This window comes from Kwoniella shivajii, chromosome 5 (assembly GCF_035658355.1).
Source record: "Kwoniella shivajii chromosome 5, complete sequence".
Lineage (NCBI taxonomy): Eukaryota > Fungi > Basidiomycota > Tremellomycetes > Tremellales > Cryptococcaceae > Kwoniella > Kwoniella shivajii.
The window spans coordinates 1,684,975-1,706,356 of NC_085912.1; the positions used below are offsets into that span (position 1 = coordinate 1,684,975).

The following is a 21,382-nucleotide window of genomic DNA, read 5'->3' on the forward strand; positions in this document are numbered from 1 at the left end:
CATCGGCATATTGTTGCACTTGGAGGTTGGAGTGATTCATTATCGAGGTCCTCAACGGTGTCATCGTGCACCATGTGAATTGAGTGACATATATCAAATATCCTCCATGAGTCCAAAAGCAAAATTTTAAGATACGATCAAACAAGGTACTACAACCCCGGTCGTCAACGCAATATATTCACAAAGCAAATTGATAAAATCGCGATACCCAGCGTACTTCCAGACATCATTGATTCTCTCGATTCAGATGAGGAGATCTTCATAGTCTATCATGCCAAGGCTCAGCAGAGCCAACATACGGACGACTTAAGGAAGCAGAAGGAATGTACTCACCTCACCAAACATGATAGAGTCTTTCGGATTCTTGAACCTAGGATCACCATATTCCATTAACGTTCCTGTAAACTCCGGTAATCTAGCTATAACAGTCATTGATCCGCCACCTGTACCAAATCCAGAACTGGTGCTTGTCGATTCATCATTGTATGTTGAGTCAGGATTATACGGTTTAAGGCGATAAAACGACATTGATGTTGATCCTCCACATATAGAACCAGGATCTCCTGTACAGGCTTTCAAACATGTAAAATCTGTAGATGATTTAGAGATAGAAGAGGATGTAATGGATGATCCGCAGAAACATGCATTACCGTTCTCTATGGAACGCATGTCAGTTCAGTCCTCTCACTATCTTGCTAAAAGAACCGACAACTCACGAAGTCCAGCAAAATGATATTGGCATGCTGAGCAAGCCGTCAGACACAACGAAGGTGTCAATTCGTCTGATGTCGCATCTGATCATCATCATGATTTCAGTGACTGACTTCAATACCGATCGGTCTACCTTGCCATTCAAATCATGACGAGAAACTCACAGGTCGTATTCAGTACTGGTATTCCGTTCACATTTGGTATACAACCCCAATATTCCCATTCATCCGGAATGGCTTCCACCACAATTGCCGACGAGGTAGGAGACGATGCCGTTGTTTGAGCCGATTGCGCGGTGATGGAAGAAGGCGCAGAGGGTTGAGAAGGTGCGGATGAAGCTGTTGGTGAAGACGATGGTCTCTGCGAGCTCGATGTCTGAATGGCTTGTATGGGAGTCGTTGAGCTAGCTTTGAGACTAGACAGGGATCGTTGAGTGGTAGATGGCTTTGGGGAAGAGGCAGGGACCAAAGCTGGAGGGAGAGTAGCTACGATGATTTTCGATGTTGTAGACTGTATGACTGGAATGGGAATGGTAGATGTCGAGGTTTGAACTATAGTAGTGGAAGTAGTGGCAGGATCGGAGTTGGAGCTAGAGTTGCCATCCGTATCGGAATCAGAATCAGAATCGGAAGTAGAGCCTAGCCATGACGACCATGGTGACCACGAACTTCCTGCCCATCCGAATGCCATAATCAACTAGATAGTGGAAGCTTCGTCGAAATGATGAGCCTTCGCATGGTTCGATATGATGATTAAACTGTGCAGGTCAAGTCAGAAAGCGGTATTGGATAGTATAAGCTTGAAGTTGAGTACAGATAGTAAGAACGAAAAAATTGAGGATCAGAGTAAAGATGCTTCATTGACGAATCGGAAGCGAAATGTCAAACGTGAGAAGGTCTAGGAATCCCGAAGGATGGTTTGGAGCGGCCGTCGAAGAAGCATAGCGTAACAAAATATTAGAGTAGGCAGGTAGGCGATTCATCCCTTTGACCTGAGCCAAGGGTACAGAGTGTATGTCAATGCTGTATGCGCCCGAGCTAATTGTGTACGTTGAGCTAACAAGAGCTAGGAGACGACTCGGTGAGTGCTGAAATACTGCTGGTGTCAGAGAATCATCTGAGGAGAATACGGAGGCCTCGGAGCCTCACACACACACACACAAACATCGTTTAGGGATGTTTCATCTCCGTTCCAGATACTATTACGCGGTAGGAGCACGAAGGGGTCCTTCTCGACTTCCTGTACGTTTCAAATATAGTGTGCTTGTACGCTACTTGTGTCATGTTATCTTCAGGATGCTGTAAATCTCGAGTGGAAAGTATAACTGGTGTGGTGCTTCCGGAGTTGCTGTCCGATCTCCGTCTTTAGCCTCGATGCACTACGTCATGTGAGTTTCTCTTCCTGTTGTGATGGTCACTTCCTGCATCTCGATGATCGTCACTTTGAATGTTAAACCAACTGAATTATTCCCATTTCTCATCTATCATCATAAGCATATACACGCATATCCATCATCTTGCAAGACAACATCGACAAACGTCAACAATGGCCAGTTCAAACTCCAAATTACCAATCTTCATCGCTTCTGCCATCGGTGAGTACCTCTGACTGTCACATCCACGGGAAAAGGCTCTTCTCAAGCTAGTCCCTCTCAAGCTAGCTGATCATCACATGGTGTCAGGAGAGTGAAGCCACCAAAGACTAACACTATCTTACCCATCATAGGTGCCCTCGGAGCAGTCTATATCGTATCTCCCAAGACTGAGCTTTCGGGCAAAGGTAAACCTGCATCGGCACCTACAGAAGGTCGAAGTCAGTCTGCTAAAGATGGTAAAACCAGTGATGGGTGAGGTCTTGCCTTTATCATGGGTTAATCATCGCGTGGGTTGTGAACTGATCATGTTCGGTTTTACAGATCTGCTTCGGTAAGCTCCCCTCATCCAGCTCTGCATCACGGTGGATCATCTCCAAGTGATCGAGAAGGACCCACCGTCGCTGGTCAAACTGGATCATCAAGAAAGTCTCACTCTGGTGAGTGATCTGAGCAACATCGTGGCTGCATGAACACCATTACTCCTTCTCGACTTGTGCTAATCTTCCGAGCTGACTCACCATTCCGTTTTTAGCCGAACATGACGTCAAGACTCAGGACAACCCGTCTGGACAAGCTGGTCAAGGTTTAGCACAAATGAGAGAGAGGAAAATGGAGGGTAAAGGATTACCTAGTCCACAAGTGAGCTCTGACGCTTCTTCCTTTGCCGTACACTCTCAAGCTGATGTATTTGGTATTGAAAGGGCGGTGATACTCCTGCTCAAGCTACTCCAGCTCAAAAAGGATACGGTGAAGCTCAGACTCAACGGGATTCAGGACCTAATCAATCTGACACACCTAAGAACAAGCAAAGTGGAGGTGGTTGGTCTTCTTGGTTCGGTGGAAAGTAAAACTGGAAATGAAATGGTATCCCATAAATTACAAATGACCAGGCTGTCTTGAGAGCTGCAAGTGATCAAGGTCAGGGGGCTGAAGAAAGCAATGGTATAAGTAGTAATCGCATGCAACGAAATATTCAACATCACCCATATTACCTCACGACATCACTATGAATGCGATCTGTGACATGGATAAGCAGTCACTTGATCTCAGAACGAGAAGTAGAAAGGACAGAAACGGATTTGTCACATCTTTTCTCTCTTAAGCAGTTTGCAGAGCTCTACTTACTGGCACTATGAAACCGCTGAAGGCCGAAATCCTTTCACAGGAAACTCCTTGGCCTCGGTCAGTGCGTCACCCACAAAATCAGGCTCTCAATCCTGCTTCTCAATCCGAACGAGATGATGAATCCAAGCGTTTCAAACCATCGGAGATGACGATGACGAGGACTGTGAAAGAAATGCTATGAAAGGACGTAAATGTTCGAGTCGAGATGACTCTGGTTAGTATTACTATTGAAACTGATATAAATACCCTTTGACTTCCTGATACTCTGTCAGAGGATTCTCATCCTTCAAGATCTATCATCCGTACAATTACTTACCTCCAGTAGTCCATTCCCACCTTGCCGCATCGCAAACACAATGTCTAGACCTACCGCTTCTGCTGATGAATTCGCTCTCGACCCACGGCTGGCTTTAGGAGAGGCCAGGAGTGCGATGTTGGAGTTTGACAACACAGTCAAGCGCCGTGTGACCGACTGGCAAGAACGTCGTACCCCTTATAGTAAGTGATATACATTCTTTCATTCGATGGCACAGCGTAGCTCGGTATATTCATCAATCTAACTGCTCGCAATACAGAGTCCACCTCTCAGTCACAGTTTGCCTCCGAAGGGAATACTGTGCCCACAAATACAGCTTCAGTGGGTCTTACCGAGGGGGCTTCCTCTGATTTACCTTCTCAGAGAACAACTTGCGCTGTACCCGGCAGTTCCACTCCCCTTTCTTCCAACCAGAAAATCGTCCAAGTTGCGCTCGCTGCTCCATCGCGTCTTATCGGCCAAGTCAATTTCGAAAAAGGCGAGTTCGAACGATACCAGTTCGTCTTTTCATGTTTTTTGACACGATTTCAAAGACGAATCAACAAAGTGATTGATTGAAACTTCGACAGCTCTGCAGTCCCCACGCAGGTATAGGCTCGACTCGTTCCAATATTTGGAGAATGACCTACGATGAATTCAAGACTTCGAGAGCGGCACAGATGTATAAGAGGCGAGTCCATAAAGCAATCGAAGAAGAGCTTTCGAAATCTTTTCGAAGATTGACTGTTCCATTTACCATTGAGGAAAAATCTGTAGAAAAGGATCTCAAACCGTTGTATGATACTTGGATTCCGGGAATTGACAAAAACGAATTAGATTGGAGGATATCTCATGCTATAACCCATTGCAAGAAAGAACCGAAATCTCAGCAGGGATATGATACAATGATAGAAGAAGGTAATCCTGATAGTATGAAAACCGACTCTCTCGCTCAACGAGGACTTTTGAAAGAAGAAAAATATTCCAAACTATCTCGATGGCTTCACCTCGGAAGGAAGTCAAACCCGATTGATAGCCAGCCTTACGATATACTCACATGTTATAAGATGGTGGATGAGAGTTGAGGGGCCATTGATATCGTCTGATATTGTATCGTAAATGGATTCTATCTCAGACAGATCAAACGCCATAATTGGACTTGATGGGTATAAGTAGAGTTTAGGGTGTATTACATGAAGCAACAGAACGTATGTATGTACGACTTTCCTCGAAACTTTAGCCCCTTACCATTGTGCCTTCGCATCCGGACTTTCCAATAACCTCTCTATGAGTGGATCTCTCCCTGGGAGGACAATAAGCGTACCATTAGAATATCGATTGAATTTGTGCTAATTGCCACGCCACATCGATTTAGTGAATTGCATGAACCTCATTGTCCTCTAAGGATGTCATCGATTACTCTCATTCTTTGATGAAAAATCGAATATTCTCACTCATGTAATGGTAAGCTTTTGGATATTCAGAGGTACCGTCAGCCTGTTCGTATTGGGCATAGGATTGACTGCCTGATCGAAGCATGATGAACCTTGATCAATAGGGGACACACAATGTGCAGTGTCGATGACCAGAGTGAGCAATTCTTTCCGCGAAACAAAGTGAGTTCATAGCATACTTGATGAAGAGATTACTGGACAATTAGCGATATCCATGTTTGCCGGCTCAGATAAGACGGCGTCAGTCTCACAAAGCCTTGCTTTATCGCTATATACAGTAAACAACGCTACATGCTTAGCACCAGAGTTTACATAGCGGTACAATAGCGATGGCGATATACCAACTCGCTCAGAATACTTATATCCAAGATACCCTCCGAGCTGAATTGACATGTTATAGTGATAACATACCGTACGAACAGATTGATGATTTGCCCTATCTAGACGCTGTTGTTAAAGAGGTACTAAGGGTATACCCTTCATTACCTGGTACAGTGAATCAAATCCGAAATTGGCAATCTCCGATCATCTAAGTTGTATTGCGGGTACGCACATCAAGCTCAGAGAGATGATATAATACCTTTATCGAGTCCTGTCAAATTGAGCAATGGGAAAGTTGTCAATGAAATGAGAGTTAGAAAAGGTCAATTGGTAAATAACCGTTTTCCTTCTTAACTGGAGTTCAATATCGGCAACATATCTGTTTCAATATTGACATACTCTGTGCTTAGATACATATCCCTATCGAACATCTTCATACATCACCTTCAATTTGGGGAAAGAACGCATCAACATTTGACCCGTCAAGGTTTTTAGGGGTAAACATGCCATTTGTAGAGACGCCTCGAACTGCATCATTCCCTGTGTTCAATCCACCTTGGTCGACTAATGGTATACCTGAGAAGACTACTCACCCAGAGGTATCTTCCGATAGATCTCGTACATCTTCGGTGCCGTTCAGTGTGCTACATCCATTTCATCAAGAAACAAGAGATCTTTCCTCTTTCTTATCGAGCTCTTCTTCCCCCATACCGGATCCAATTCATCATACCATACCTCGTAAAACTTCAATTCCAAATGAGATCCCTCCAGGTCCAGGCATATATCCAAATTTCATGACTTTCTTAGACGGTCCAAGGAGATGTATAGGTTACAAGTTGGCTATCCTGGAGATCAAGATAATGCTTTTCGTACTCATTAAACATTTGCAATTTTCACTTAAAGGAGAAAGTAAAATATGGAGATGGAATATGTAAGTTCTGTTTGCACTCTCCATCGGTGAAGGCGAAGCCTATCATTGATGTTATATGACATTGTAGGATGAGTACAAGACCTTATGTAGAGGGTAGTTTGTTTGATAAGGGTTCTAGTCTACCCGTCATTGTCGTCAAGCACTTCAAGGGGTGACAGTTCCTGTGTGTGGATGCATGAATGAACGAATGTTTGAATGAATGAATGAATGAACTAATCTGTACACTGAGCATTCTAAACGCAAGGACGCAAGGACGCGTTCAGACGCTGTTACTGATCCCATTACGTCATTTACAACAACATCAACTTGTGTCTTCACATTTCACGCTTCTTTCTCGTATACATTGAGCATCATTCCAATCAATACCGCAAACACTTTGATATTTCGATCTTTCAGAAGAGCGAGGTCAAATTGAAAGAGACAGGACAAGATGTCTTCACCTGGAATATATCCTGATCGACCCAAACGAGAACCGTTATCTAGAAGTTCATCGTTCACAAACATAATGACGTTGACTTCTTTAGACCGGTACTCTGAAGATTGGGCTGGTGCTTTGACACTTCTAGGTGCGTCTTGTCCCTCTTTATACTACTACACTTGATCAGCTTATTGTCTATCGTAGCTCAAAGCTGATGAAGTGCTTTGCTCGTAGATGTTATCGAAACGTTCTTCGACTCGAGATTGGATCTTTTTAACCGACGATTGAAAGCACAATCTTCAAAGCTCAAATCCCGAGCCGTGGAATTGCTTCCCAAGGGATTGAGAACACCTGGAGGGGGAGGCAGTACTATATTGTTGATGGACGATGAGGAAGATAGGGACAGTAGAGTAGGAGAGAAATACAGGAAAGATGTTGAAAAAGAAGTCGAGAGGATAAAAGTTAAAGTGAGTTGCTCTTTTCCAGCCGGTCCGCTCCCTCTCCCTCTCCCCCAAATAGTTCTTCAGTAATGGAGGGGGAAAATGCATGTTCTCTCTCTAAACAATGAAAATATCAGCTTGCAGCCAAAGTGACCCATTTATCTGGAACTTGGAGATCTGCTCAAGTCGTGAGAACGAAAGATAAGATATGTGAGTTGTTTTCTGACTTTTCTTTGAAAACATCCCTTCTTTCCGCCTTGCTTTTCATTCGTTCTCACATTTGTTGGCATAAAAGGTTCAATGCTGACCCTCCTCGTGGTTTAGCTTTCTTATTCGGAGTAATGAGTCTAGCATTCACTTGCTTGTTATACGGTATGGCACCTGAGTATTTCCCATTGGCATATACGATCCAAATTGGCTTTTATCTCCCCTTGAGAGCTTATACATATAAGAAAAAGGCTTGGCATTATTTCTTGTTTGGTGAGTGTAATTCCAGGATGAAATCGATGGTTGCTCATGCTAATGTATAACGTAGAGTAAGTTGTTTAGGTATCTTCATAAATGGATTCGTTTCCCTTCCGCTCGCTCTATTTCACTACTCATCACCTCTAGTATCACATCCGGGGAGTATCGTCTAACGTGATTCGAACTATAGCATGTGTTACTTTGTGAATGTCCTTGATTTACTGTGGATATGGGTTTTCCCTTCATCAACCAAACTTTTCATTTGCTGTCATCTCTTGACATTGGGTAAGTCGCACTATCTTTCAACGTACATCGAGAAAGGACTAACGCCAACGGGAAAAACCAGGTCCCCTCGCAAGCGCTATCATCACTTGGCGAAATTCACTAGTCTTCCATTCGTTGGACAAGATCATATCTATCTTTATACATATCTATCCACCGATCGTCTTAACTGTTATAAGGTGAGCTAGTATTACACTTATCGAGATGTCGACAGCTAAAGCGATAATCGGATAGACACACGTATCCAAATGCGGAAGCACGATATCCAGGTTTGAGAGATGTAGGTGATTACAAATGGTATACCATGATTTTCTTCGCAGGTGTGCCGTGTAAGTCAATGAACTCGGCGTCTTATGGGAGGCAGAAGGCTAAGTTGTTCTCTTCGCAGATATTCTTTGGCAAGCAGCATATTACAAGGTCAGCCACGAGATGAAATCCTGTAAAATGTGATGCTGATGTGATGCTGATTATATATCAAATCTGTTAGTTCATCTCGCTAGATAGAAAAAGCAAGATTGAATCTGGCGAGAGGCAGAACTCTTTCCATTAGTAAGTCAGCGAGATAATGATAGATGACGATGTGCTGATACACTTGCTATAGCATGCTGAACGATAAGCGTGGACCTATTGGGAAAGCGTTACAAGGGATTCGACCTGAACATAGGGAATTATGGTTTATCTTTGGTCAACTGAGTGAGTCGTGACTGGAATAATATAACAAGCTGCAAATAACACTCGATCTTCCTTTCAGTCTACAGTATCATATTCATGATTCCACCTGCTGCTCTATTCATACGTAATTCAAGAGCGAGTTCGGCGTTTTTGATCATCATCTTTGCTGTATCAGCATGGAACGGGGCTTCATTCTACGTTGAGGTATTTGGTAGAAAGTGAGTGTATCATCCAATCCCTCATTCTTAGTCACCACCCTTGCTAATCCCACCTGGATGAACTCCTAGGTTCGAAAGGGAACTGGAGAAACTTCGTAAAGAGATGGAGTTAGCTTCTGCATCGGGAGTATCAATGACTTCTTCAACACCACAATCACCTTATACCGATGCTCTTAACTCACCTGAACAGGGACAAGGATTAGAAGATGAGAAAGAAGATTTGGTCAATAGTCCCTTGGTCTTACCGTCAACTCAACAATCTAAAGATTTGCAAGTTCATCAATATACTTTAGACAAAACAGCTGAAGCTTTAGAGCGAGTTGATGTAGAAGATAAGAAGGATATTTAGAGACACTTCAAATCCGATATTAAGTTGCGGATTTCTTTAGGTAGAATGAATGTATAGACGTTCATGTTCATCTGGAATTATTGCATTTATGATTCCCATGTTACGCGAAACCCACTGCAATATTGTCGATCACCAGAGTGCTGAATGAGAGATGATCAGACCAGCTGATTGTACAAACCATATACATCAAACCAACAACCTTGCACTTTACGCTTTATCGGTATCTCCTTCTGTCATACTTTCTCAATCTCTTTCATGAGCCTTTCCCTTTCTTCTATCCTTACTACAGTAAATCGTCATTGGATCAATGGTGTAACGAGAGAAGCTTATGTGAGAGAAGAACTCACGTTTAATTCCAGTTTTAGCCAACAACTTTTCAGTCCTGTATCTCTCATACAGCACTTCTCTTGTGGTACTTCTCAATAGCCTTGAATTATCACCTAGTACAGCTTCTTGAAGATTCATGAAATCAGAATGATTTGAATCGTATATATTAGCTTCACCCCATTTATATGCTCTTATTGTATTTCCTTTCTGTTTGGTATCCTCGTTGTCACGATCGCTGGATTCGGCTGTGGAAGTGAAATCAGGTGAAAAGATTGCAAATGGCATTTCTGAGATTGAAGTCGATGGAAGTGATTCAGGTGTTAAAGGTCTTTGATCAGAATCGATGCTCTGCAAACTCACTCAGCTTACTTTCACTGTGTAACATAATATAGAGCTGGGTGGTTGTACTTACAGATCTTGAGACATCGTCTGTTCCTGTGAAAATACCAAATCCGTTTCCTGGTATATCAGCTTCTTTTAAACTCAAATCCCTTCGAACAGCTTCTTTGACTATATCTAATTGAGAAGTAGTCAACGAATCTGAATGCGTCAAGATTGGAAGTACGTTTGCTCTTTTCGCCAATCTACGTATCTATTGCAATACATGATCATAATCAGTATTAAATCTGATTAAAAAAGAAAATTGGAGCGAGATTCTCACGATATCTAATTCAATAATTGACACCTTCGGTCTGACAATCGTATGACTGTGCGTCAAAGATGGTTTACCACGGGTGGGATTCTGGGTCGAAGAATAACCATCTTCGAATAAGTCGGTATGCGACCAATCGATCTTATCGTTTTGTCTTGGTGTTTGAGGATGGAGAATGACTCTGGCATCAAGTAGGTATACCACTGAGTAGTGACATTAGCAACATTCTGTGCCATCTAATAGAGCTAGTCTGCGTGACAGAGAAGCGATCAAACTCACCTAGATGTATCAACCCGTCTTCACCACCTGTCATTCTCCTAACCTTCTTTTCTTCCTCACACATAACTTGGAATCTATCTTCCAACATCCTGATCAAACCACCGACTCCCCTCTCACGACATTGATGCGATACGTCATCCTCCATCGTCAAATCTAAACCTGGTGTATCTATGAACCTCACTTGAATTTTCTCACGTTCGGATACTGTTGATATTGTAGTATACGCTTTGGGCTTCAACGTTGGTTGATTTGTCGAAGGTAGAGAAGACGGTTGTTCAGATGACGATTCTGAGAGTGACGAAAGGAAAAGATTGATGAAACTAGACCGATCCCTCATTAGCTGCGCCAGCAAGCTCAATACGGGCTTGACAATTACATACCTTGTTTTACCTACATTCTTCCCACCAACAATGACGATATTCAATTGTCCAACTGTACCTTTCTTTCTACCTTTTCTTCTACTTATGACTCTGTGTAAACTATCTCTGACATCTCCTCCTGATCCTGGTCTCGAGTTTGAACCAGATGATCCTGATCCTAACCCTGATCCAGGTTGAGTGGGACTACTCCATGAACTTGGTGGATTGTGTTTCTGCTCTTCGTTCCCCCAAGAAAAGATACTCTGTCTGAAATCTCTTGGTGAAGTATTATAAGTTGAATTGGATGTTGGAGTGATCATCATTGGTGTAAAGGGTCGACGAAACTGAATATCTTTAGGGTTACCACCAACTAAAGAAGGTTTCTTACCTCTTCCTCTGTATGACATTTCTTTGTCCTTGTTTCCACTTGGTGCAGAATCGGATTCAGAGGTCTGATTGTGATTCTTCTTCAAAGTAAAAGTGAATGGAGGTACTTCTTCCCATGATGAGATATCTAATAAAGGTGTAGTCAAATCTGGTAATGATAAAGCCTGTCTAATGACCTGATCGTGGTTAGGTATTGACTGCGATTCAGGTCTACCTCTCTTACGTAGGAAGGAAGGGGCCATCATTGATTACTCGATTATTGATGTTATCAAAGGAAGTATACTTGGTTGTTCAAGCAGTCACTTCTTTTGTAGATCATGAGTATAGTTCAACCAATATATATATATGCAAGGAAAGAAGATGTTTCTCTTGATGTCGAAATGTGATTGTGAACGTTGTGATTGTTATCCCTTCTTATCATTTGACTGGTTGGGTTGCGTTAGATTTTATTCATTCAGCACGGGATCCCATTGTCAAACACAACAAAGGAATTGAAAAAAGGGAAAGGACGGAAGTGGTCAGTGCGTTACTTCGTTTCACTTACCTTTGTTCACACTCCCATCATCTTCTTTCTTATACAACAAATGCATATCGTGACTATGCGATCATGCAAGATTCCAAATGTACAACAGTTCACTTGACGGTGACGGCGAAGGGGCGCAGATGAAATCGATCATCGTCGAATGAACTTCCTCATTTGATCCCCCTTTCTTTCTCTCTTTTCTCCCTGAAAAAACCAGCGATACCTTTCGCCACACTCCCATAATCATTCTGCACTTTAACGTCTTCGCCAATCCATTTAGGTAACTTATTCCTGATTCTAGCAGTTGAATATCGTTTATCGATAAGAAGGATAGTAGCGTAATCATTTGCATGACGAATCGCTCTTCCTACATTCCATATGCGTTATGAGTGTTTAATGCTCAATTGTATAACGACTAGATGGATGCTCACCAATAGACTGATTGACGGCTCTCATACACAGGTTTTCATACATTTCTCTACTTGCATCTTTACCATTCCCAGGTAAACTTTCGATGTATCTCATACGTTCTTGTAGTTCGATTGAGCCGACATTAGCAAATGGTAATCCAATCATCATGACACATCGACCTAAAGAATCGGAGAAATTGATTCCTACCCCGGAATGAGCATCAGTTCACTGAGCTTTACATACAATTCACGACTGACCTTCTGATAGTTTCCCTCCAACAACGGCGAACAGCAACGCTCCTGTCTTCTTGCTTTTATCTCCAGCGGCCAAAGTCGCGTTACACTACAGAGATCATTAGCTGACCCCGAGCGATTGAGAAAATAGCTCGCTCACTGATGATATAGCTACAGCGTAATCCCTCAGCGTGCCCTCGACGTCCCCGCTCGTTTGCGGCTCAAAGAACAACTGGAGACATCATGTCAGTTCACGAAATGCTGGTGAATCTTCGCTTCGCTCACGGTCTTCTTGTCACCCAGCTTCCCCATCAATCCAGATTTCGTCCAAAAAGCTTTGACTTTATCCAAAAAAGCATAAGAAGGTAAAAAGACTACTACTCCGTCCGGTACCAAGCCAATCGTAGACTGAATGACGGATCCGAGCTCGGTCAACTTTCACATAGACGTCAGCCGTTCATTCGGGGCACCAGTTGGCATCTGAAACTCACTAAAGCATCGTTGTCCCTATTGGAGTACTTGAACTCAAATTCCGTTTTTCTAGGTCCAACGGAAACCACCTGAGTCAGGAGGTTCTCCTTTGGGATCACATGTGCACATGATAGGGTTGCAAATCGATCCTTAGGGAGAGAAGGGAAAAGCTGTTGAAGGAAATCTGATATCGGTTCCATAGTTCCTCCAGCTAAGATTACGCTCCTGGCTTGTTCTACTATTTCCTTGAATCTTTCTGCTGGGTTCAGTAATACGTATTTGATCACTACTGTTGGACCAGAATGACCTTCTTCAAGCGATAAGATGACCCTTCCATCGTCTCTTGCGTCAACGAGAGAGATCAGGAATGATTCTACAATGTGGAAAGCAGCTATGGAAGCGTGTCTTTGACTAGTTGACCGAGAGGTTTTGGGATCTGAAGCCCACAATATAAGCTACACAGGGCCAACTATCATCTGCAGCAGCTTACCTTTCATGGCAAGGTCTTGTAGATGCTCTGAGAACCCAGATATCTTTCTAGCCAATTTGCTCTCTTTCAGATACTCAACTAGATCGATAGGATTCAATTGATCATTGCCTCCTCCAACTCTTTCCATAAGTTCGTTGGCATTCATGACTTCGTTTTTGGACTTTGCTTTACCATCCGTTTTTTGAGAAGAGGACGAAGCGAATGCTTCACAAACTTTGATCAAACCTTGTAACAAACTCAAGACTTGTTTGATCTTCAGAGCGTGGACAAATTTCAATCGGTTCTTGAAGCGCGAGAGGTATTGTTGTAATTGGGATATCGCGCTGATGAGGTAGGTCGAAGTGAGCGTGGTGGAGTATATTGAGAGTAGAGTGTCGATTAAATCTGTCAGAGATTGTTGATCAGCGTCTTTGACGTCCAGTAGTCTTGACCAAAGCGTTGAGGACTCACTGTGCGCTTCATCAATTACTATCACTTGGTCTTTTAGGTTGATGTCTAAAGCTTCTCTGGCATTCTTCTGCAGCAGTAGGTTGTATGGTAAAGTCACGATCTGAAAATACATATCAGCGACATTGGTTGTGAAGTGGGAATGAGGTGGTCTCGACGCACTTGGCTTTGCTTCACAGCCCGCCTCGTAGCGTAATAAGGACAAACACAAGATTTACGCCCCACAGTCACTATATCTTCTATATCTTTGACGGAGGCCTTTATAGTGTCATTGTATCAGTGATATTGAATATGCGATGTTAGTGATTGGAAGCTTACCAGTACAGAATCCCTAGCATCCAGCATCGATACTTCTTCTGCTTTTGAGGGCAGGAACTCGCATCTTGCTTTACCTATAGTCGAAGTTTGTAAGCCGAGAGCGCTTTGTGGTCAGTCACCTAGAATTGATGGTAGTCAGTTCAAGACGAAGATACTCACCAGACTTTTGCATATCCAAACAAGCTTCATTCAATCTCTCATCTCCTCCATTCTTGGCTAAATTCCTCACTTTGTCATTAATACAAAGCTGTTTCCTGCTTCCCAGCGGTACCAAGCTGACACCGTTTGAAGGTCCAGCTTCTGCATTGGTATGATCAGATATAGGAAAAGATGTCTTGAGTAACTCAGAAGTCAATTGACGTAATTGAGTATGAGTTCGCGAAGTATAATATATCTATTCAACCTATTGAATCAGTCATACAAAGGCTGTTACCGGTTGAATGACGAAACTCACTTTTGGACCATCTTCATCTTGCTCCTCCTCCTGATGTGCTTTAGGTCGAGAAGCTTCGTACCTTTTCAGCCAAACATGTTAGCTGTCAGCTCTAAATTGGAAGGATGTTCCAAGATACTCACTTATCCATGAGATCTCTCACTTCTTTAGATAGATAAGGACCTTGATCATCTTGCTCATCTTTATCATCTGGCAGATAATCTTCTTCTTCTCTAACTTCTACGCTTTGCTCATTCGCACCTGAATTGTCTTGACTTTTGATCTTCTTCGTCACCATACCTCTAGTTGAACTCCCGTTTCGTCGGATCTTCCTTTCCCTTTCTCTAGCTCTAGACAGTCTTTCATTCCTTGCTCCTTCTACAGACCTCAATTCATTGAGTCTAGCTTTGATAGAATGTTCAATGACCCAGTCCGGTTCATCAGGGTCATCTCCTTTGAGCTTCTCCCTTAGTTCACCTTCTGCAACTTCCGTCAAACGCTTTTTATGTAAGTCTAACCATGTCAAAGTTGATGTAAGCAGAGATAACGATTTTCCTGTACCGGTGGGTGATTCTACCTATCATATTCAATTATATCCAGTCAGATCAACAGTATATAAGATGATCAGACGGTAATTAGATTGGATGGACAGTAAGTTATTGATGACTTACGATAGCTATCTTTCCATCTTCAATAGCTTTGAAGACAACTTGCATAAGTTCAAGTTGGATATCGTATGGTTTGGGATATGGGAAAGGGAATCGATCGGGAGTTGCGAGTGATGGGAGATTCGAGGAAGAAGGTTCTTCCATCGTTCAAGCATTATCTTGTACGATATAATCCATTGGCCTGCATGTAATAAGAGTACCGGAATAGAAAAATGTTGTCATTCAAGCTAGCAATGGTGAAATTCAAGAAATCCCGAAATTATCTTCGAGAGACGCGTCGCGTCAATTGTTATTTACAGTACAGTACTTCCTTCCCGATATCAAAAGATGTAATGTTCTCCTTCTTCAGTTCGACTCCGACCTCACTATAGTTATCCATATGAGATGACACATTCTCTTCTCAATGCGATCATGTACTAACCTGGGATTCTCCGTTCATCTTTCTTCTCATCCGGTGAACGAAGTAGAGTATCAAAATAGTTCAATCATAGTAAGACAGATCTCCAAATCGAATCACCTACGTTACGTTACGATTGCATCGTCTGGGCGAAATCCCGCTCCGGCATGGAATTTTGTCCTTTTGCTCGTAAAACAACTTTGACGAAGCCTTCTGCATGATCCGGTCAGTCCATCGAAAGCTAACGATGGCGAATGAGAAGACCGACCTGACATATCCTCTGATCTGAAAGGGAATCAAAGGATCTAGGACACACAATGCAATACTATATACTGACTTTATTCTGTCAGAGGCTTTTATGACCGACCTGTACCATATATACGGATTGGAAACAACTATATATTCATCGGGATTCCTGCTATTCTACTTCACTGTACTCCACCTCACAATCGCCTTATACATCCAGAATCGACCGTCCATTCTTTCGGTCTCTGGCCATGATTTCGTCACCCACATCTCTCGAATTCACCAAAACCTGTGGCACTGCTTTTGATACGCAACTCACACAAACGATTACCTGCTTACTATCATCCTTGCGATGTTAGGACCGATCACAAAAGAATAGGCGATACTCATAAAGGTGTTTCGGTCACGGTGTCCTACTCATACAAACACCGTGCCAATGCACGTGATGCTGCATCTAGATACAGAATTAATTACCCGCCCGCGACTACGCTCAGAGAAGAGAGACGCTTGATTTCCCGATTGCTCGAAGGCTCTCGACCAAGGCGGAGGTTCAACATCCCACATATGGACTACAACCTCCCGGACGGGGGTTCACTTCCGTACTGGAAAGGGGTAGCCTCCTAAGTGAATTGACTTAAGCCCTGTGCTCCCTTGAAATTTGTGGATCAATCACGGTTGAGGGAATTCATGAGTGATGATAAGATAGAGATACCCGATACAGACTGCTTCCCGGGGACAGTAGCAATGTCTCTAAATTTTGGATAAACGGATGCTTGAATGGAAGAGGCAGAAGAAGCCGTTGAGTACGATGTCGTCAAGGTATCGAAGCCAGAGTCACTGTAGTCACAGCTACCAAGCTCAGATCTACAGCAGCCCGAGGACTGGGTTCTTGTTTAGACAGAACCTATATTGCACAGGACGCAAATTTTGCAGTGATCACCCCTGAGTGGTCAGAGCTGAATCAAGAAGAGTGTAGGGGCTTGAGTGACAGAACGGAAAAAAACGATGGACAGATACACGAGCTTGATTCGGTGAAGTAGATTAGGGAGTTGACAGATGTGCATGAATGTTTCCACTCCACGTATTGAGATGAGACAAGATATCGGCATGGTAAATTATTGTTATATGGTACAGATTTATATACAATCAGCTACCTGTGAAAAAGATACATACAATACAATGATACCATGAATCATAAATCAAAGAAAGAACCAACCTGTTCCAAACAGCAGTGTGGGTGAGTCACTATAAAAGCCAAAAAATCAAATACAATCTCGTCTAGTTTTACTGCCCGAATTATAACCTCTACATCATGCTCGAGGCTCTTTTATCGCCTAGCACCATGATGTGCATCAAGAAGTCTTCCGCAACTAAAGAGCCTCTTTCACTTCTTCTGGCGTAAGTTAAAGCAGATCTTTGTTGCTGGTGAAGTTGGAGATGACATCCCTTCTCCCCGATGAAATGCCAAATTCTTTCACTGGATTGGGATCCAGTGCTGGGGTTGGAGTTGATGTTCTGATCATATCGTTGTTGTCGTTGTCCTGTACATTGATATTTCCGTACGTGTTCGAGATCGATCCCGTCATTGAGCTCGGAGTCAGAGGCTCGCTTGTACTTAAGGGAGAATGGGAGAGGCTGGTCGTCCGATGTGTCGCTATTGGAGTCGGCTTTGGTTGTATTACAACACCTTGATTCCGGTAGTGGGATTGGGAGTTGGGATGGAGATGATGGAGGGGTGAGCAACAGTGTTTCTGGTCGATTATTTGATTTGTTGTTTGTAATTTGTAAGGAATTGACCCTGTTGAAAATCGAGGGTGGAAATGAGGTCTCGCATGCTAATCCAGACTATATCGTCAGCCATGATCAGTATACCTTGTTGTCATACTTGAAGATACGAAGTGTAGAACTCACATATGGTAAAGATGAAGGTGTTACCGCGTTCAAGGAATAGGGCGCCCATTCACCATCTCCTTCTTTCAAGCATTGTACCCTATTGGTGTGATGATCAATATGAGCTATAGAAGGTTGTGAAAGTATGTGTAAGTCCCTGAAAGGTGATTGTAGATGTGTTCGGGAGGTACTAGGTACACTGGATGATCTAGGTCTTCCATGGCCTTTCGAGTCATACTTAGGGTGAGAATATGAGTTATCGTCGGACGAAGATGGTCTCGGTGTGGGTGGTGTGGATGGTGGCCTACTTATATGACGAGGATGATGGTGGGGAGAAGGGTAAGGCTGGACATGGTGATAATGATGTTGATAGTGGTGAGGATGGTAATGTGGTGAATGATGTTGTAACACGTGTGGGAGACTGATTGATGGTTCTTCTAGCGATTTCAGTAGATCGTCGAATGAAGGTAAACTAGTTTTAAACATTGAGGGTGATGTCGAGGGAAGTGAAGTAAGTTGTAGACCTGACATGATCGATGCAAGTGTCGAGTGACCTTGTGTGAGGTTACCTATATATCGTGAGGATAAGTCAATTGCCTTGTGTCAGATTGATATGATTGGTTTTTGAATGAGTATAGTGAGTAGAATTGACGACAAGAAATCAAAGGTTAGCAGCTTTAATATATTGATATCGTGTTCAAGTATTCTGAAGATGGGGTATTATCGGACTCCTTCGCAAAATCAGGAATTTATCGCATCGTCCATGAAGGATCGATAAGACCAGAAATTGCATATCAAAAGAACAAAAGTTCCCACAACGATGGTCTAAAAAGGGATGATGAAGTAGTACGATTAAATCGGGATATACCGTTGGTTATAAAGTTTTGTGCCACTGAACCTCCCGAGACCGTCCGATCATTGAATTACCCCATCTTTCTTGCAATCCCACAGCATCTCGCGCGGCCGTGAATAGGAAAATTGTGATCCATGGGAATCTGTTGGTCAAGTTGATAATTCTGGAGGCGTCCAAGGAACATGCACTGGTGACTTTGAGATTACAGGAGTTCTCCACCTCATGTGGAAGAGGACCATACCGTTTGTCAGGAATGAGAATCGTTTGCTGCCAGTCCTTCTACTTGAGCTCGATACTTTTCTCAATTGGTTCGATAGAGCTCGCGATGACCTGCTTGAAACACTTCACTCTGTCGTCGCCGATTTGATCGGATGAAGGTTCGATTCATTTTACATTGCATCCACAGATCCATCTTCCCGTCTCAAACCTGCTCTTGTAACGGGTCGGAACGCCTCGCATGGGAAGTGAGAGAAGATGGTGGTATCATGTGCCACACAGACTAAATAGTGATTTATAACTCCGCTGTAAGGTATGGAGACCCCGCAATCTGAACACGAGGTTTTGTTTCATAGCGTGTCATCTCTTCCGCCACCCCTCACAACCCATCACCCCACATTTCATCCCATCTCTTTTCACTCTCTCTCTCTCTTCTCTTCTCTTTCTTCTCTTCAGTCTCTTTCGATTACACCAGAGCCATACACACTCAAAGATCCAAAGAGCGCCTTACGTTAACCTTCAACGCTCACTTCAAATTCATCTCCTTAACAACCCTCGTCACGTCACACGATAGATATCAATCAAAATGGTCGAAGCTGTTCTCAACCCAATCAAACAAGCGACTGAATCAGTCGTAGCTGCTGCCAACGAATTTGTGTCTGGTACTACTGACTCCGCTTCGTCCGACGCTCAAAAAGTAGCTGATATCCCCAAAGACGAGGATGGACACAGGGTATGTAGCTTGTTTTCCTTTCTGGAGATTAAGCTGAAGAATTGGAACCTGACGACGCGACTAAACTTAGGTTTACATCGGTAACCTTTCTTACACCGCTACCGAGGAACAGGTTAGAGAGTTCGTAGCTCCCGTTGGTGGCGAGATGTAAGTCAGCTATAACAGCCTTGCTGTTATGCTTCAAGCTAACCTATAAATTTAGCAAATCCGTTAACCTCCCTCTTAAATTCGGAAAACGACCCGCCGGTTACGCCTTTGTCACTTACAAGAACGAAGCCGATGCTCAAAAGGCCATAGATCAGCTCAAGGACAAGGGTGAGTTGTATCTTTATAGCTGCTGAACCATATGCTGACATCAGCTGCGTTACAGAACTTGGTGACCGAAAAGTTAAACTTGAACTTGCTAGACCCGCCGACGAGGTACTCGAAATCCGAAAGGCCAGAGATGAGAAGCGAAAGCAAAGTCGAGAAGCTTTCAACGCTAAGAAAGCTGAAAAAGCCGCAGCTTCTGCTTCTGCCGCTGGTGTCCCCACTGGTGCCGATGGCGAGGCTAAGGAAGGTGAAGCTAAGCCTAAGAAGAAGGCCAACAAGCCCAAGGCTGCTAAAGTGAGTGGCTCCTTTCCTTTCGATGTCACCCCATGATATACCTTGTATTGTTGTTAGATCTGCCAGACCCAGCTGACTATATCACTCTATAGAAGTCTCGAAGACGTGTACCTGGAGAGGGTGATGATGGAGAAGTTGACGGTGAGGCTGCTCCCGAGGCCGCCGAGTCGAAGCCCGCATCCAAGGGCAGAATCGATGTCAATGGTGCTAACGGAGAGGGAGAGGCCAAAGAGAAGAAGAAGGCTCCTAGACCTAAGAAGGAGAGACAACCTCGACTTGAGCTCACTGGAGAGGATTCCAAGGTGAGTCGTATCGGTTCAGATGTGAAACAATCTGAATCTCACTACTAAACCTGCATATAATAGAGCACCGTCTTCGTCGCCAATCTTCCCTTCTCTGTAGACGATGAAGCTCTCGCTACCATCTTCACCAACCTTTCCATCAAGGTTAAGTCTGCCAAAGTAGTCACCGGTATCAGACGACCCCGACCTGATGCTGCTAAATCTTTCAAACCCTTCAAAGCCTCCAAAGGATTCGGTTTCGTCGAACTCGACAGCGAAGCTCAACAATCCGAAGCAGTTGAGAAGGTCGACGGAACTTTGGTCGAGGATCGAAAGATCACTGCTAAGATTGCCAAGGAGATGAAACCAATTGAGCAGGAAGGTGTTGAGGCTGAAAATGCGTGAGTGACCTTGATTACATGTAGGAGAATTAAATTGAGATTTGCTCTATCCAAGTGCTGCCGCCGTCACTGCTTAAATGACCATCACCCTACGATCTCCTATCATAAATTCAAACATCATACATAAGAGTCTATCATTTGTAAATCATCTCAAAAAATCGAACATGTTGACCGCATCATGTGTTCCGGGGAGTGAGATGTGGGAAAGAAAGATCAATAAGTGGGTCATGTAGATATTCGCAATTTCATGCATATTTATAGCCCTAAGTTACACGTGCATTGATCCTGATCATTCGTCAAATGGTTCATAACCACCTCTGTGCTGCTTGACGATACTATGCCAACCTGAACCCTTTTCGATTGTTCTCTCTTCCATTTAGCATCCCGCTCGTGCTGATCAGCTATCTTTCAGGTTATATGATTTGAGGTCGTACGTTTTAATCTACATACATGACTCCTCTGCTTGGCTGTGAATATTCGCTGTCC

The 21,382-nt window shown here is 43.3% G+C and overlaps 9 protein-coding genes across 9 annotated transcripts; 5 read left to right on the forward strand and 4 right to left on the reverse strand.

Annotated features, from left to right (window-relative positions):
- Positions 1-164: 164 nt before the first annotated feature.
- On the reverse strand, positions 165-1,401 carry IL334_004373 (uncharacterized protein; the record flags this gene model as incomplete). Its single annotated transcript, XM_062936091.1, has 4 exons — positions 165-266; positions 334-656; positions 717-794; positions 876-1,401. 4 exons carry the CDS (start codon positions 1,399-1,401, stop codon positions 165-167), a joined length of 1,029 nt encoding a protein of 342 aa, XP_062792142.1.
- Positions 1,402-2,256: 855 nt separating this feature from the next.
- Positions 2,257-3,153, forward strand: IL334_004374 (uncharacterized protein; the record flags this gene model as incomplete). Its single annotated transcript, XM_062936092.1, has 5 exons — positions 2,257-2,305; positions 2,437-2,557; positions 2,627-2,742; positions 2,838-2,944; positions 3,007-3,153. 5 exons carry the CDS (start codon positions 2,257-2,259, stop codon positions 3,151-3,153), a joined length of 540 nt encoding a protein of 179 aa, XP_062792143.1.
- Positions 3,154-3,786: 633 nt separating this feature from the next.
- Positions 3,787-4,810, forward strand: IL334_004375 (uncharacterized protein; the record flags this gene model as incomplete). Its single annotated transcript, XM_062936093.1, has 3 exons — positions 3,787-3,928; positions 4,006-4,243; positions 4,324-4,810. The coding sequence occupies 3 exons, from the start codon at positions 3,787-3,789 to the stop codon at positions 4,808-4,810; spliced, it is 867 nt and encodes a 288-aa protein (XP_062792144.1).
- A 583-nt stretch (positions 4,811-5,393) lies between these two features.
- Positions 5,394-6,586, forward strand: IL334_004376 (uncharacterized protein; the record flags this gene model as incomplete). The annotated part of the gene is made up of 5 exons (XM_062936094.1): positions 5,394-5,419; positions 5,496-5,673; positions 5,744-5,830; positions 5,911-6,431; positions 6,499-6,586. The coding sequence occupies 5 exons, from the start codon at positions 5,394-5,396 to the stop codon at positions 6,584-6,586; spliced, it is 900 nt and encodes a 299-aa protein (XP_062792145.1).
- Positions 6,587-6,861: 275 nt separating this feature from the next.
- Positions 6,862-9,275, forward strand: IL334_004377 (uncharacterized protein; the record flags this gene model as incomplete). Its single annotated transcript, XM_062936095.1, has 12 exons — positions 6,862-6,997; positions 7,084-7,316; positions 7,427-7,499; positions 7,614-7,773; positions 7,945-8,039; positions 8,101-8,215; positions 8,271-8,365; positions 8,425-8,453; positions 8,524-8,585; positions 8,638-8,729; positions 8,788-8,926; positions 8,996-9,275. The coding sequence occupies 12 exons, from the start codon at positions 6,862-6,864 to the stop codon at positions 9,273-9,275; spliced, it is 1,509 nt and encodes a 502-aa protein (XP_062792146.1).
- A 233-nt stretch (positions 9,276-9,508) lies between these two features.
- On the reverse strand, positions 9,509-11,521 carry IL334_004378 (uncharacterized protein; the record flags this gene model as incomplete). The annotated part of the gene is made up of 6 exons (XM_062936096.1): positions 9,509-9,558; positions 9,623-9,950; positions 10,015-10,194; positions 10,264-10,457; positions 10,534-10,853; positions 10,914-11,521. 6 exons carry the CDS (start codon positions 11,519-11,521, stop codon positions 9,509-9,511), a joined length of 1,680 nt encoding a protein of 559 aa, XP_062792147.1.
- A 451-nt stretch (positions 11,522-11,972) lies between these two features.
- IL334_004379 (uncharacterized protein) lies at positions 11,973-15,417 on the reverse strand (the record flags this gene model as incomplete). Its single annotated transcript, XM_062936097.1, has 14 exons — positions 11,973-12,169; positions 12,234-12,416; positions 12,471-12,555; positions 12,607-12,678; positions 12,732-12,881; positions 12,938-13,353; positions 13,408-13,791; positions 13,858-13,957; positions 14,017-14,112; positions 14,173-14,246; positions 14,332-14,566; positions 14,627-14,687; positions 14,749-15,182; positions 15,277-15,417. 14 exons carry the CDS (start codon positions 15,415-15,417, stop codon positions 11,973-11,975), a joined length of 2,628 nt encoding a protein of 875 aa, XP_062792148.1.
- Positions 15,418-17,221: 1,804 nt separating this feature from the next.
- IL334_004380 (uncharacterized protein) lies at positions 17,222-18,337 on the reverse strand (the record flags this gene model as incomplete). The annotated part of the gene is made up of 3 exons (XM_062936098.1): positions 17,222-17,570; positions 17,714-17,751; positions 17,828-18,337. The coding sequence occupies 3 exons, from the start codon at positions 18,335-18,337 to the stop codon at positions 17,222-17,224; spliced, it is 897 nt and encodes a 298-aa protein (XP_062792149.1).
- A 1,124-nt stretch (positions 18,338-19,461) lies between these two features.
- Positions 19,462-20,900, forward strand: IL334_004381 (uncharacterized protein; the record flags this gene model as incomplete). The annotated part of the gene is made up of 6 exons (XM_062936099.1): positions 19,462-19,608; positions 19,679-19,755; positions 19,811-19,923; positions 19,979-20,214; positions 20,307-20,516; positions 20,580-20,900. The coding sequence occupies 6 exons, from the start codon at positions 19,462-19,464 to the stop codon at positions 20,898-20,900; spliced, it is 1,104 nt and encodes a 367-aa protein (XP_062792150.1).
- Between the last annotated feature and the right edge of the window lie 482 nt (positions 20,901-21,382).